A 16,611-nucleotide genomic window follows, 5' to 3' on the forward strand; every position below is an offset into this window, starting at 1 on the left:
TCTTAGGGCCCACGATGGTGGGGGGCTCCGAGCCCAATTGCAAGTGCGACCTTTGCCACACTGGTAGTTCTGCCACTGGTGTCAGTAGTTTTTATTTTTGTTGTTTTAATTTTTCATAATTTTTTACTATTTCATTTTATTTTATTTTTTTATTAGAATTGTATTTTTTATTATTTCTACATATTTTTTAGGACCCTGTTGAGGGGGCTTTGGTGAAATATCAGGGGTCTAAATAAAACCCTGATGACTCACTTTTGAGACAGAGAAAGAAACTGAGGAAAGATTCCTCAGTCTCTTTCTCTGCAGCTGTACAGAATGAATGGACAGCAAAAGCTCTGTACAGAGCTTCCCATTCATTCATAAACTTAAGCATGACTCTATTAAGACAAGGAAGGGGCCGTTAAATTATACATTTACCAGCCGGGGCCTATGTGCATCTGGCAGGGATGCACACAGGGGCCCCCGGGCAGCAGGACTGGGATAGAGAGGCGGCGGGGGCGATATGTGGAGGAGTCGATGCCCTCCATTTAACTCCTGTAGCTGCTGAATATCTGCGGGAGGGAGAGGAGGAGAAGTGGGTATTCAGTAGCTACATGGAGGGATCGGTTCTTCTGCGTGCCGCCACCCCCTCCGCCTTCCTATCCAGGTGTACAGAGGGTCCGCATGGGCCCCCTGAAGCATGTGGTTGGGTCACAATGGTGACCTCTGTATGTACACCCCTGGAGGTGAGTATACTAGCTCTTCTCTTACATACATTTTCTGTCTTTATCTCTTTAAAAACCTAACAGGGTCTCTTAAAAGTGCACTTACAAATTCCTCATGAGCTTTGGTACATGGAGCGCTGTGCTACACAAATAGTGGATTTTTCCAGAATATTAGCATTTGGCCCAGCTTATTTCCACCATCGCATACCTCCCTGCTGGTTCAGCAGTACGATGGGCTGGTCTAGCCAAGTGCCCACTTCTTAGATGAAGTCAATCCGACACTTCTGGTTTTGCTGCTTCTTGGTTGCTCTAGAAAGAAGACATAGCTCCTTGACTTTAAATCTTTCAGCACTGATAGGACAAAATGGTGAGCAGCTCTATGAACTAGTGTGAGAACAGTAAGTCCTGGTATGCTGCTTACTATCTAATGACTGCAAGACATGGAAGATGTGGTTTAGAGGACAGTTAGGAAATCAATAAAGAGGTACATTATGTGTTACGCAGAGGAAAGAGAGCAATCTGATATACTTTAATTTGCAGATGAGCGCCCAGACGAGAAGTGGATTGTGTTTGATGGGCCAGTTGACACTTTGTGGATAGAAAGTATGAATTCCGTCATGGATGATAACAAAGTCCTGACCCTCATTAATGGAGAGAGAATCGCCATGCCGGAGCAGGTGAGCTAATACTAATAATAATAATAATCTATTATATTTACAGAAGGCTTGTGCGTGTCTAGTCACTTCTCCATGCATATTACTTAATGTCATGTGATCCCACCAAAATCATCAGATTGCACCAGGATCTCTTAACCAGGGTTCCATGGGATAAGAGGGGTAAGGGGGTAATTCTTTCCAGTGACCTAAGTAATTTTTCCCACTGACCATCAAACTAATGTATCATGAGTTGTAGATATAGCAATTTTTAGCAGGGGTTCCCTGAGACTGGAAAGTTATTTCAAGGGTTCCTCTGTGTTGAAAAGGTTGAGAAAGGCTGGCTTACATGATGTGACCTGGGGCTACAGTGACTTCATTACACATCCATGTCAGACACCTATCAGGGGAAGCCTGTTGGCCTGGATTGCTTTTTTAGCCAGTAGACTGTTCTCCCTTGGCAAAATTATTGGCAACAGTGCCCAATGTACGTAAAGATATATTGTTTGGCAGTTGAATCACTTGGAAATGTCCTACTGCCATTTCTAATCTGTAGCCTAATGTAGACAGGTACTTACACTTGGCATTTTCTAGTGTCAGGCCTGTCTTTATAGTCATACTGAACTTCGAATAGTATCCAGTCTGTCTTCTAGACAGGTACTCACACTGGGTGTGTACTAAGGTCTGGCTCAACCCTTCTGAACCTTTTTCACTTGGAGGAATCCTTTAAAGAATTTTCATATCTTCGGGAAACCCTGCCAATAATTACTATATCCACCGCGCCCATTACATTAGCGTGGTGGTCAGATGGAAGTATGCCCCTTAGTGTATGTTGGTGGCCATTGGGAGAATACCCTCCTTACAAATAACTAAAAAGATTGTTGTCAATGGTAACTTACCTGAGAGGAAGAAATTGCTTATTTCTCAAGGAAACCCTAGTGGCCTCTGGAGGAACCCTAGGGTTCCATGGAGCCTTGGTTGAAAAGGGCTGGTCTGGCTTGTTTATTCTGAGGAAGAAGGTATCCCTTCAAAACATGTCAGCCACCAGTGGTCCTTAAATCCTCACCTTCACCATCTGGGGACTGTTTTACCTTGATTGACTGCCACCATTTGGAGACTTTTACAAATCGAATATCTTCACATGTTTGTGTGTAGTTTTTAGTCTGTTTTTATCAAATCTGTTTTAATCTGTTTTTACAAATAAATGTACTAAAGGATAATGCACAAGGCTGGTGCGTCCTCTTTTCTTTATTCTCTCTCTGGCTTGTTTCTTAGACAGGTACTATAAATTAACTTCTGTTACTCAAGAAAACTCTGAGCACTGGAATTATGTCAGTGGGCAAGAAGAGATCAGAGGATATATTTTTTTATTGAAAGTACAATCGTGTTTTGGGGGTCTTGGGTTTCCCCCTTAAGGAAGGATTGTCTGTGAAATGGAAACAGCAATGCGAAGCCAGTCTTTGCCATCATCCGCACATAATTTTTTAGGGCACTTTTATCTGAGCCACTACACTATATTTAGCAGTTTTTCAGTCCTCTAAATCTTTGAGCCTTGAAGAAAGGGTTGTTCTTTCTAATACCTCCAAAACGAGTTGGAAGTTTCAATGAACAATACTGTACCTTATGATATTTCACTTGCCCACTAACTTATCATTGTTTGCTTCAAGTTTTCTAAATGTAATGTCCACATTCAAGGCTCCCAAGCGTATTACAAGCTCCTATGGTTTTCTGAGAGCAGCTTTACCCTCCACTTCGACATTTGGAGCATATCACACATACGCTAGATTCGCCCTAAGGATCCAGTGCTACCTTTCACCATATTTACCAGTGCCAAGCTTGTTTCTTAGGCATTTCCTCACATACTGAAGTTCTGCTAGCACCTGGCCTGTGTCCTAGACAAACTGACCTGTGTTCTAGCTCAAACTGAATTCCGTCTAGTATCAGGCTTGTTTCTCAGACAAGTTCTCAAGCTGAAGTTACAAAACTGTCAGGCTTATCTCTTAAACATGCAGAAATGTGCACTGGATTTAAATTATCAGTAAGTCAAATTAAAAATGATAGGGGGCTGGGACTCTGGTAGGTTGCTCTCAACAAAAATGGTGTACCACTAAACAAGAGACCCAGAATTTAGGAACCACATGTACAAAGTCTAAAAAGCACATGTAGATCTAAGATTGCAATGTATTTATAGTTCGTAGCAAGGCAACATACAACATCCGTAGATTTTATGTGGCTTAAGGATCTTCCTTAACTAGATGGCTGATGCATGAAAAGTAATTCTGCCATCCCTAAGTCCTTTTCATTACCTTTCACACATAAGCCCTGAAGAAGGAGGTGATCCTTAAGCCCCCGAAATGCGTTAGATGTTTTATATTTCCTTGTAATGAACCATTACCAATATTAAAATACTTTGTATTCTTATTCATATAAAGTCCCAAACCTTCTGCTTATGCTCATAACTTTGTACACTTAGACCTTCATGTGATGCTCTCTTTTGTACATGGAGCTTGTCTTGGGCTGCACTATAACTAGTGTTAGGTGTTGGGCTGATTTCTTAGGCAGATACTTAATTTAAGCTTTAACATATGTCAGCCTTTTTTTTTTAGAGAGGTAGTCAGAGCAAAAGTTTACTTGTCTATTGGTTGGGTATTTAGACCAAACTTTCCCAAGCACCTGGTTTATCACAATGTTCACCTTTCAGATTGAACTTTTACACTTGTAAGGCTTGTGCCATAGACAGGCATTCAAAGTGAACGTTTACTACAGTCGTGTTGCTTAACTGTCATTAAAGCAGCTGCTTCATTGCTTACCTGTCTGTTTGTCTGTCCGTACACAGGTGTCTCTGCTCTTTGAGGTTGCAGATCTTTCTGTCGCTTCTCCAGCCACAGTGTCACGTTGCGGTATGGTATTCACCGACCACACCAGCCTGGGCTGGAAGCCGTATGTCCAGTCTTGGCTAGAGAAGAGATCTAAGGTAAGATACTAATCTTCTTAAATTTAGTGGACTAAGTGGTAGTTGAGAAGAGAGCATAGGAAACTGGCCATTAAAAGATGCTGTATGTCCCATGTTTCTGTGTCCCTGACAATGGGGCATCCAAGAAATAGTTTTATATCAACAAAGCTTCTTTATTCTCTTTAGCTAAACAGAGTTAATAAGATGCCAACTTGAGCCTTTTACGAAAAGATGGGGGAGCTCCCACTTCTTACCCTGGTGGAAATGGCATTGTGCATGTGCTGCTATTTAGTCTTCACTTTAGATTGCTGTATACTCTAGCCAGAAAGAACATTTTTCAAAAGAGGAGTTTAAAGATCTACATAGCACCCGCTCTGTTTTTCTTTTTACCTTGTGGTTGGGCTATGGAAATGTAAGTGTTTATATACTCTTAACAAGCAGTAACTGATCTTTAAAACAAGCAAGTGGAGCAATTCATCCTTGATGTTCAAAACAGAAGCAAGGAAAATTTCACCGCTCCTAGATAACTTACTGCCTTATTGTGACACTGCTGTATGAAGATCCTAGCTTGGCGCATCCATCACACATAGGAACACAAAAGCGCCAATTCAGATTGCTGCCCCCTTCAAAACGATAAAAAATCCACATGGTGGGGAACATAGCAGAAGCCCTGAAGTTGTTCAAGGACCCCCCCAGCAGGGACTCAGCGGCTTAATTTACCCTTCTCCTCTCTCCTATAGTGACTCAGCACCTCAACTCTCCTTACCCCTCCCTTCCAGCAGAGACTCAGCAGTGCAGTTGTCCCAGATCCCCCCTCCAGGCAACCTAAAAAGCAGCAAAGTTTGATGTCTAGGCAACAACAAATGTACATATGTAGTCAGGTTGTTTATTTCTCCATCAGTTAGTTAGGGGCTAGCCCAAGCTGAGAGGGGAAATAGTTAAGAGTGTGTGCACAGTTCCCGGGCATATTGAATCCAGCCTACATACATAGCTGTGATATAAAAAAATGGGGAAAGTTGAGTTCCAAGGGCTTGCTTTTTGTCTGTACTCGACTACTTATACTGTGAGGAGGACTGCTGCACCTTAAACCAGAGATCAACCAGCACCTGGGGAATGCTAACATTGACTACTACCTGGCAGAGGCAGGGCCATCTTTAATATTGATTGGACCCTGGGCAAGAATTTTCTTGGGCCCCCCCCCCATGCAATTTCATTCTCCACCTGCTCTGAGACATACAATAAATAGCAGCTAGACTTAAAATCAGTTTACTGTATCAGATCAGGCAGCAATTGCAATTGGTTGTCAGTGGTTACAGCATATCATTACTGCTTAATGCCTGGTTGCTAGAGGTTACAGTACACATTACGGTTCACTGATTAGTTGCTAGAGGTTACAGCAAATGATTTCTGTTTGTTAATTGGTTTCTAGAGATTAATGTTCAGTAATACTGCTCACTGATTGGTTGCTAGAGGTTACAGCACATCAGTGCAGGGGGGCATGATCTACATATGAATGCCACCTTTATTTACATATCAATACTGTCAGCCGCAGCTATTTATTTATCAATGCCGCTGCTATTTACATATGAATGCTGGTTATTTACATGTAAACACAGGGTCTGCAGATGAGTCATCTGTATACAACAATAGGGCAGAGCTGTGCAGCATTAGTACCAGCACTTTACACTGAGTATGAGGCAGCTGCTTTGGGCCCCACAACAATGATAGGGCCCAGGGCAGCTGCCCCTTTTGCCCTACCTTAAAGACCGCCCTGGGCAGAGGTATGACCGGGCAGCAATTCAGTTATAGTTAGGGTTAGGAAATGGACTCTGTTAACACTAAACTATATTGCTGAAAGACTATTAAGTAAAGTTGCATTAACTGTTCTGAGCATGGTCTGAAGTTATTCAAAGGAGTGTATGTTCGTCTGGCGTATCTAAAGAACCAACATCTGTAAAGCATTTGTGATATTTGAAGTTCAGCAGCTACAACAAGTTTACTCAGCAAGTCAAGCAGAGAAGCAGTGAAGTTGCTATGCGTAACCAAGCACTAGTTCAAGACACAACCTGTCATTAAGTGTGGTGCCTGGTAAGGGTGAAAGTTCCTCCGGTAGCGAGGGGGTCGATGTTCAGGCTCCCTCCCTAGTGGTTGGTTTCCAGTAGCAACAGGAACTGAACCTGCGTTATGGAAATCCATGGCCTGGTCACAAGGTACAGGAAGCCCCTCCCACACATAGTTGTCATCTTTGTTAAACAGAAGTGCTGTGTTAATGCCCACTCCACTACACCAACTCATCTTACCCTCATCATGAACCTTGAAAACCAGGAGCTCATTATTCTGAGACATAATTGTGAAAGAAAGGGGGGCAGAGAAATTTGGTCCCAAAATGGGGCCAGGTTCTCTTTTTACACTACAGTCTGTAGCTTGAGTGGTTTAATTTTCTATGAACTGGTGTTGGGTTAATAAATACTGTCTATTGTGCAGATGGAAGCGGAGAGCCTCCAGCGTATGTTTGACAAATACGTGGGGAGGATACTGGAGTACAAACACCAAAACTGCAAGGACCTTGTATCGCAAGAGGAGACCAGCGGGGTCATCTCCCTCTGCAAGCTGTATGAGTCATTGGCCACACCAGAGAATGGGGTGAGTCCTCTGTAAGAGGTGAACAGCCTTGAAGAGAAAATGTAAGGATTTGGGGTCAGTTTTAATTTGGGTGAATTTTGTATACATTTTGAGGTTTTGTATCTTCTTTTGTTCTGTATGCATTTTTGTTTTACTATATTCTTTGCTATGTATGGGCAAGCTTCTTGGTGCATCTTCGGTATGATATCCTTTTTAAACAAAACAGGGTGGAGGTATAGGCTTACCTCATTTACACCTTTATTACAAAGATTCACTATTAACTAGACTAAGCAATGGTCTTGGATTTAATTACTAATATCGTCCATCTCTTCTACAACCCTGCCGCAGATCCTGCCTTCTATGCGACCCCCTCATCTCTTTCCCTTTTTCTTTACCACCTCTTCGGAATGTGTGGGATTTGTTTATCATGATGCTGAAAATCTCATCTCCCATGGTCCCAATGACCCCAGTATTAGGCAATCCGGAGTTCCCACTGGAACTGTTTTCTTCTAGGCTGTTCCTATGGTCTGTGACTATCTCTCCAATACACACAGCTTTGGCTTGCAACTGTATGCATCCCTTAAAGAATCATTAGAGTAACTTAGACCCCAGGGCAAAGGTTGGTCTATTTTCAACTTAAGAACGCCTGTAACGGATGCCCTCTACATAGACGTCATTACAGCATTTTGGGTAATATGCTTTGGTGCTGGTGGCTCATTGGGTATGGTATGGTATGGGTATGGTATACACACTATAATCCCTGCATTTACTAACACCACTCCTGGGACTCCATATTACCGTATTTATCGGCGTATAACGCACCGGCGTACAACACGCACCCCAAGTTTAGGAGGGAATTTTAAGGAAAATGCCCATCAATGCAGCCTTAAAATGACCATCTGCAGCCTTGCCCATCATTGTAGCCTTGTCCAGTGTCCATCTGCAGCCTTGTCCAGTGTCCATCTGCAGCCTTGCCAGTCTCTTTGCAGCATTTCCCTGTTTTAAATTTGGCGCCGATTTCCACTGACTGTTTGCGGACAGAGGAGAGGGGCGAGCGGAGCCAGGATACAGAAAGTCGAGCGTACTTTTGCTTTACTCGGCTCTGCTCACAGTCCCGCCCATCTCCACTGATTGTGAGAGGAGAGGAGCGATCGCCACTGACATAAAGAAAGCCAAGTGTACTTCGGCTAGACTCGGCTCTGCTCACAGTCAGGGGCGGGACCGCGAGAGGAGCCGAGACTAGCCGATGTACATTCAGCTTTCTGTATGTCAGCGGTGCTTCCTTCTCTCGCAATCAGTGGAGGTGGGCGGGACTGCGAGAGGAGCCGAGTGTACTTCTGCTTTGTGTATCTCGGCTCTGCTCGCTTGTTTCCTTACAATCAGGGGGAGATTGGCGGGGATCGGCGTATAACACGCACCCACGATTTTCCCCTGATTTTAAGAGGAAAAAAGTGCGTGTTATACGCCGATAAATACGGTATTTAACGAAATGGGAAAAATAAGTAATCTGTAGTTTATCAGTTAATGACATTGCTAAAGCCCTTATCATGTCTCCCATTCCATTGTAACCATTAAAGAAACTTTAAAATACTAGGTGGTACTGTTCTCCTTCCAGGCTACACGCCATTTTTTCCATAAGTACCTAACCCCTGATGGAGATGTCATAATCATCCAGCCATATCTGGGGGTTGTTCCCACACCTTACCCCTTAGTATCCCGCTTCTTGCAACTCGCCCTTCTTTCAGGTTTCCCAGGCTATATAGCCTTTTCTAAAAAAAGGCTTACTCCAGTTATTTCTCATAGATCAGGTTATCCCCAGATACTGGAAATCCACTACATCACCCTCCATAAGTGAGTGGATGGATAAATTGCATTTTTTTTAATTAATAAAAAAAACTGACTGCAAATCTTTATAAAAGATGCTCTAAATTATTTGATGTCTGCAATCGGATTTTCCCAAAACTTCACAGAAATGCTTCCATAAATAGAGAATCGGTCACAAATCTCGATATGGTAATGTGAGGCCACAGTGAGGGGGAAATTCTCTCTTTCCTCTCCTTTTATCCTTCCCCCATTTCTTTTATTCTCCTCCCTTCTCCATCTATATCTATTTTTCTTTGTCCTATGTATGGAACATAAGGTTATTATATTACCGTGGTCATTTTGAATAAAGCAATAAAGTAGAACTATTGGGAACATTTTTTTTCATTTTGGATAGGGCAAGTGAGGGTTATAACCCCTGTCAGATCTTTTTTATTTTTTGCCATCTGTATCCCATTGGGGAGATTTCCCTACATTTCCTGTTCCAAACAGGAAGTGAGAGGAAATCCTTGCAAATTAAGGTAATCTCTTGGGGCCCCCAGGTCACCAGTACTAGTGTGCCCATTGGAAGATTTTCTCTCTATTACTTTTCTGGGGACAACCCAAAATTTGGGATTTTCTTTTACTCTCACTTTCAATGATAAACAGGACAAATGAGGACAAAGACAGCACTAAAAAGCTAAATATTAATTTGCCTTCAATTGTTCTTCAATGACCTGTATGAGTATACATATACCTTTTACTTTGTTTGTGAATCACTTATGGGTTAAAATGGTTGTAAACCCTTTTGTGTGACATTTACCTATAGGTAAGCCTATAGGTAAACGTGATTAGGAGATATTTCACTTGTAGTGCACCGATGTCCTCATCGGTGCATGCGCTGTGAAGAAACGGACCACCATGCCGTTTCTTCCCCCAGCATGTGCCGTGGCTGATGGCTCCCACTCAAATACATGGTAGTGACGTTATGTGGCTCTGGCCAGCCACAGAGCTAGAGTCCGTGGCCCCCCGGAAGGAAGAGGGGTGAAGATGGACGCGGCCTGCTCAGGGGACAGCGCGGGCTTCGTTTGCAGGTAAGTGTCATATAATGGGCTAGTATGAGATGCATAGTAGCCCATTATGCTTTTAATTTGCAGGCCTTGTAGGGAGCAAAAGAGGAAGTAAAACCACCGGGGTTTACTTCCTCTTTAAGGAGAAGACAATTGCTTTGGGTGCTTTATGGTTATCGCTTTTTCAAAAATATAGGAGTGTGTCCTAAATTACTATTTTATTTGACTGACTGTATTCTTTTGGAAAAATGTTCAATAAAAATGAATCCTGAAAAATAAATACAAAATTACTACATGACAAAGGATTCCCACAGTACCATGGGTTAATTAAATATACAGTGAAGCAGTAGTTATCTACTGTCAGAGAGATTAGAACCTGGGACTAAGCTATCCTTCTTAAGCCCCATACACACTATCAGATTATCTGCTGAGTTTTTCCTTCAGATTTACCAAAACCATATAATATGAGGACAAACCTTAGGAGTTTCAATGTGTATGCAATCAGGCAGGCCCTTCTACTACATGGTTTTGGTAAATCTGAAGGAAAAACTCAGCAGATAATCTGATAGTGTGTATGGGGTTTAAGGAAGAAGTCCCTGCAATCAGTCATTTGCTTCTGTATGTAAATTACAGCTTGAACTTCTGAACTCTATAAGCAGGCGTTTTAAACAGTGAAGTAAATATACACTATATTACCAAAAGTATTGTGAACTTTAATGGCATCCCAGTCTTAGTCCGTAGGGTTCAATATTGAGTTGGCCCACCCTTTGCAGCTATAACAGCTTCAACTCTTCTGAGAAGGTTGTCCACAAGGTTTAGGAGTGTCCCTATGGAAATGTTTGACCATTCTTTCAGAAGCGCATTTGTGAGGTCAGGCACTGATGTGGAAGAGAGGGCCTGGCTCGAAGCCAGTGCTCTTAATTCATCCCAAAGGTGTTCTATGGGGTTGATGTCGGGGCTCTGTGCAGACCAGTCAAGTTCCTCCACCCCAAACTCGCTCATCCATGTCTTTATGGACCTTTCTTTGTGCACTGGTATGCAGTCATGTTGGAACAGAATGGGACCATCCCCAAACTGTTCCCACAAATTTGGAAGCATGAAATTGTCCAAAATGTCTTGGTATGCTGACGCCTTAAGAGTTCCCTTTACTGGAATTAAGGTGCCAAGCCCAACCTCTGAAAAACAAGCCCACACCATAATCCCCCCTCCACCAAATGATTTGGACCAGTGCACAAAGCAAGGTCCATAAAGACATGGATGAGCAAGTTTGGGGTAGAGGAACTTGACTGGGCTGCACAGCCCTGACCTCAACACGGTAGAAAACCTTTGGGTTGAATTAGAGCCAAAGCTGTAAGCCAGGCCTTCTCATCCACATCAGTGCCTGGCCTCACAAATGCGTTTCTGGAAGAATGGTCAAACATTCCCATAGAAACACTCCTAAACCTTGTGGACGGCCTTCCCAGAAGAGTTGACGCTGTTATAGCTGCAAAGGGTGGGCCAACTCAATATTAAACCCTACGGACTAAGACTGGGATACCATTAAAGTTCATGTGCGTGTAAAGGCAGGCATACTTATTCTTTTGGTAATATAATGTGTATTCATTTTAAAAAATCTGTATTTACATATGCTTTTTAGGGAGCTACAGTGGAAGATTATGATCACAAGCAGGAACACTATGCACCTGGGGTTGTATTTTAGTTTGCAGAGACAGTTTTGCTTCTAAATGAAAATAATGTCTTTACAAAGGATGACTAAATCCAAGAACAAAAATTTAATAAATTGCAGCTTACCAGTCCATAGATGTGGTTGCTGCATTAGTTATAATTTTTCAGGCTGAGAGCATTTTATTTAAACAAGCACAGAAAAATACCAGTTGATCTTGCCAGAAATTCCAATTTCTTTTCAATTTCTATGAGCTGAATGGAAAGCAAAAATCATATTTTTTTTCTGTAAACTACTAATCCCATCAGCTCCTATGTAATAGATATGAACAAAAAAAGTCTGAAAAACTGAACAAATACAGCCACCACATCTAAGGACTGATAAGCTGTAATATATTATTTTTTTACCTTTTTGGGTTTAGATATGCTTTAGACAAAGCTCAAGTTAGTTTCCTTTCAAACGTAATCTCAGCCAAGACATGTATTTTTGCATCAGCTCCAGCCAATTGTCATTCTATATCTCCTGTTCACAACATAGGTGAATCCAGCAGACCAGGACAATTACAGCCGCATGGTGGAACTTTGGTTCCTCTTCTGCCTGGTCTGGTCAGTATGCGCCTCTGTGGATGAAGATGGGAGAAAGAAGATCGACAACTACCTGAGAGAGATCGAAGGAAGTTTTCCAAATAAGGTGAGTGCCCAAAAAACATATTATAAAGAATGGATATACTCAGCAAAAGAAATGTAAACATTTCTACAAGCTTGTTGCAACCTAAGGGGAGGCTCAGTCCATCGAAGTGCAATTCAGTCATATCTCTGAGGGTCGAGATCATCAGTTTAAAAAGAAAACTGTAATGGTTTGGTTTTTTTTTTTTTAGTTTAGTATTTTTTTTTAGTTGATACATTTTCAAATTGTGGTTTTATATTAAATATATATTAATACAATTTTTACAAGTAAACAGTTCTTTCAGGGCAAAGGACTACCAGAGCACTATGGGGTAGCTAAAGAGACAGTACACCAGAGCAGCATTCTTTGTAGCTCTCTTCTTCTCTGGTTGAAACCTCTTTAAAACAGATAAGGTGTAAACCACTGCTGCAATGACTCTTTGAGTTCTGTAAACTGAGATTTGAGAACATTTTAGGGCTTTGTGTACAGTACAGCTTCTAAATTTGAGTTTAGAGGGATTTGGAATTTTTTTGCAAAACTGTCAGAAACCATGAAACGGATTGAGACAGAAGTACCGTTAAATCACGCCTGTTTAATATTAATAAAAAAAATGTAAACAGAGTAAACATAGTCAAAACATAGCCAGAGTTGAGGAACCGGAATGGATAGTCAGACAAGCCAAAACGTCAGGAAGCCAGAGATGAGTGTAGTACAGTGGTCATCAACCCTGTCCTCAGGGCCCACTAACAGGCCAGGTTTGCAAGATAACTGAAATACATCACAGGTGATATCATTTGCTGCTCAGTGATTGCAGTATTCTAGTCTGCATCTCCCCAAGGTAATACATAAAACCTGGCCTGTTAGTGGGCCCTGAGGACAGGGTTGATGACCACTGGTGTAGTAGAACAGCTAGCAGGATCTGGAGCCAGAAGGAATGTCAGCCAAGCAAGTCTTTAACAGGACAGCGTCTCTAGAGATGTGACCAAGGCAAAGGCAGAGATCATCTGGACTGGACAGCTTAAGTAGGCAGGACTGATGAGCAGGATATCATCAGCAAGTGAGTCACTGTCTAGAGATAGGAGCTGGCAATTAGCCGACAGCTGAGCAGCCAGCTTTGAGAAGGAAGGGCTGAGCCCAGCCCTGACACAAAGCTTCTAAACTCAATTCCATAAAAATCTATGTGTCCAACTCACATCAGCATCTCAAATAGACAACATGGTGCCATTCCTGGGGTCGGGTGTGTGCAAGCACACGTACATGCGTGTCAATGCACACTGGTGCACACACGTGTCAGTGCATGCCGCTTACTGGCCAGAGCTCATCTATGTGCTGGCACATGCACATGTGCATTAGCTGCATGAGTATGAGCATTAGTTTCCTGTTGGCAGTGTTTGGTTACATATTTTGTCAATAAAGCCTCCAGCCTGCATATGATCAAAGATGGCATAGTGATCATGTAATGGTGATCTATTCTGATTAGTTCCCAGTCATTAGTGGTGAGCGGAACTTTTGGTGACGGCTGGAAATGAGAGCTGCTAGCTGCTCAGAGTTTTAGCTAGTGGTTCTCAAAGGGGTTATTAACTTATCCCCATCATGGGCCTTCATGTTGAGGAACAATAATATAAAGCTTATGGGCGGACTGTGGTTAATGGTTGGGTTTGCAGTTAGGACTGTTTAAAAGTTAATGGTCAGTAAAGCCCCGTACACACTATCAGATTGTCTGCTGAGTTTTTCCTTCAGATTTACCAAAACCATGTAGTAGAAGGGCCTGCCTGATTGCATACACATTGAAACTCCTAAGGTTTGACCTCATATTATATGGTTTTGGTAAATATGAAGGAAAAACTCAGCAGACAATCTGATAGTGTGTATGGGGCTTAAGTGACCATTGCTCATTCAGATTTGAAAAATATGGACGTGATACATTTATCCTGTGAGTGTGTTGTGTATTTTAAAGGTAACGGTAATTTTAGCATTAAAGTAATGCTAACATTTTTGTTAAGAAACAACTGCACCAATAAAAAAAAAATCTTCAGATAACATGTCGAACCTTAACTATTTTTGAACAAGGTAAGGAAAATATTCAATACGTATTTTTCTGTCTAATAGGATTTTTTTCCTCTTCTGCTTGCAGGACACTGTGTATGAGTATTTTGTAGACCCGAAAACAAAGAACTGGATGAATTTTGAGGACAGATTGCCCAAAGGTTGGCGAATTCCAGCCAAGTAAGTATTTTTTTTTTTTATGTGTATAATTGCCAGCATTTAGGGTATGAAGATATCCTATAGGACATCATACGCTCAATGATTCAAGATTCCCATTGTCAACTTAAATAAAGCTTTGTTTTGTGTTCAAATTTATTTTTTTATTCTTTTACAAATTTGTAATCTGCCAAAAAAACAACTGGCCGATGGGAAAGGCCTTGTAAGGTAATAGTCATATACAGTATATTAGATTGGCGTTACAAAAAAATTGACAAGCCAAACACAATGTACTGTAACTTTTGTCTGACAGGAGGTGAATATAACAGTGTAGGTGTTTGTGTTAAGTTGCTTGTCCCATGATAATCAAAATAAGGGATAAGGATGAGGCTAGGAGGATAATTGGGCAAGTTTAAAATGAGAGAGGGACAAGGGGAGGTCTCCCGGGGAAGGGGAGGTGGGGGGCAACTAGGTGATAAAAGCTATACCACTTGGAGATATATGGCTAGTAGCATTTTATTTTGGGTCAATCCACGTGGTGTCAAAACTTGAGGGGAGGAATTTATCTATCTGAGGTTACCAAACCTTAGCATATTTGAAGATTCGGTCTTAAAGGGTAGCTACAATTATGCCATGTATCCAGGAAGCCATCACCATCTTTTTTCTTACACATTGGTAATTTTCTTGCGCATTGGTAATTTCTGGAGGACTCCTGTTCAAAAAAGCTACTGTGAGATCTAAAGTAATGTTTTTGCCAAGTACAGTGGAGAGCACGGCAAACACCTCTGTCCAGAATTTGCAAACTACCGAGTACGTCCACCAGACATGTAGATGCGTTCCAGTTTCTTTACAAATAAAGCTTTGTTTTAGTCTTGATAAGGGTGTACTTTATGGCTTGGAAGCGTTGGTCTTCTGTCTCTACTTCAGCTTTATACCAGGAACCAGGCAGTTTTTTTTGTGTTTTTTTTTTTTTTTAATTCTCAATGTTGATTGACATCATCATTAACCTACTAAACTGATATTACAACATGCAGTACACCCCTACTACACTGATACTACTACACACAGTACACCCCTACTACACTGATACTACAACACACAGTACACCCCTACTACACTGATACTACAACACACAGTACACCCCTACTGCACTGATACTACAACACACAGTACAATCCTACTATACTAATACTACAACACATAGTAAACCCCTACTACACTGATACTACAACACGCAGTACAACCCTACTACACCGATACTACAATACACAGTACACCCTTACTACACTGATACTATAACACACAGTATACCTTTAATAGTACTACACTTCTTTTGCCAACCCTGGGCCCCAGCATGCCAACCTGATGGCACCTTGGCCCAGTACAGGTGTATTGCTTGTACTCCCCTATTGGCTTCTCTGTTCTTGGCCCTAAATCATCTCTCTAATTCAGATTACTGTCCAGTGTTTTTGAGATATTTCCAGTTTGTGTAATTTTCCTTGTCATTGCTCCTCACAGTTCCCCATTCTACAAGATCATGGTGCCAACAGTGGACACAGTGCGCTACCAGTTCATTGTTAGTGCCCTGGTGACGCACCAGAACCCGGTTCTCCTCGTCGGTCCAGTGGGGACTGGGAAAACATCTATTGCCCAAAGTGTTCTGCAGTCTTTAGATGCCAACAAGTGGACGTTGTTAACTGTGAACATGTCAGCACAGGTAAACAACCCAAAAAATCTTTTGTAGACTTGCAGCTCAGTTTGATGTTCCAAGTGAATTAAAGTCTGATAAAAGTCTATCCAAGGCCCAATTTTTTTTCTCAGTTTTGTAGTGGGCATTATTACCCTTTCAAGATTTTATTTCTGTCTGTATCTCCACTGGGGAGATTCCCCTTTTTTGTCAGAGGGACTGTTACGGCTGGGCCTAAATGTGATGACAAATGCAAAGTTTGGAATCACCAGAGCAAAAATAGAGAGGAAATCTTGCAATGAGGACATAGACAGCAAAAAAACCCGATGGTGGTTTAACCAATCCATGCTCTATATCCTGTAGGCATATAGCATTTAACATTTTGGAACTCACTTTGCAGAAGCCAAATTAATGCAATGATTAATTACAATAGGCCACTGCATTTTATAATTTTATTCCATATCTTATTAAGACATCCATGTTTTCTGTGAGTAGGAAGGCCTGTTCCTGTACTTGCCCCATGCGTATGTCTTGGCAAGCCGTGTTCTATGCCCCTATTACACCTTGATAGCGTATGAAGTAGCACTGCAT

General features: G+C 41.8%; 1 protein-coding gene across 1 annotated transcript in view; it reads left to right on the forward strand.

The window, feature by feature from the left end:
• DNAH2 (dynein axonemal heavy chain 2) overlaps positions 1-16,611 on the forward strand; it is a 328,965-nt gene that overhangs the window by 222,853 nt on the left and 89,501 nt on the right. The window contains exons 44-49 of the mRNA XM_077470685.1: positions 1,245-1,381; positions 4,194-4,331; positions 6,795-6,953; positions 12,003-12,155; positions 14,266-14,357; positions 15,852-16,050. Of these exons, the coding sequence (XP_077326811.1) occupies positions 1,245-1,381; positions 4,194-4,331; positions 6,795-6,953; positions 12,003-12,155; positions 14,266-14,357; positions 15,852-16,050 (878 nt within the window). The remainder of the gene's footprint in view (positions 1-1,244; positions 1,382-4,193; positions 4,332-6,794; positions 6,954-12,002; positions 12,156-14,265; positions 14,358-15,851; positions 16,051-16,611) is intronic.

This window comes from Lithobates pipiens, unplaced genomic scaffold (assembly GCF_037356315.1).
Source record: "Lithobates pipiens isolate NorthernLeopardFrog02 unplaced genomic scaffold, aLitPip1_a1.2 Scaffold_8, whole genome shotgun sequence".
NCBI lineage: Eukaryota > Metazoa > Chordata > Amphibia > Anura > Ranidae > Lithobates > Lithobates pipiens.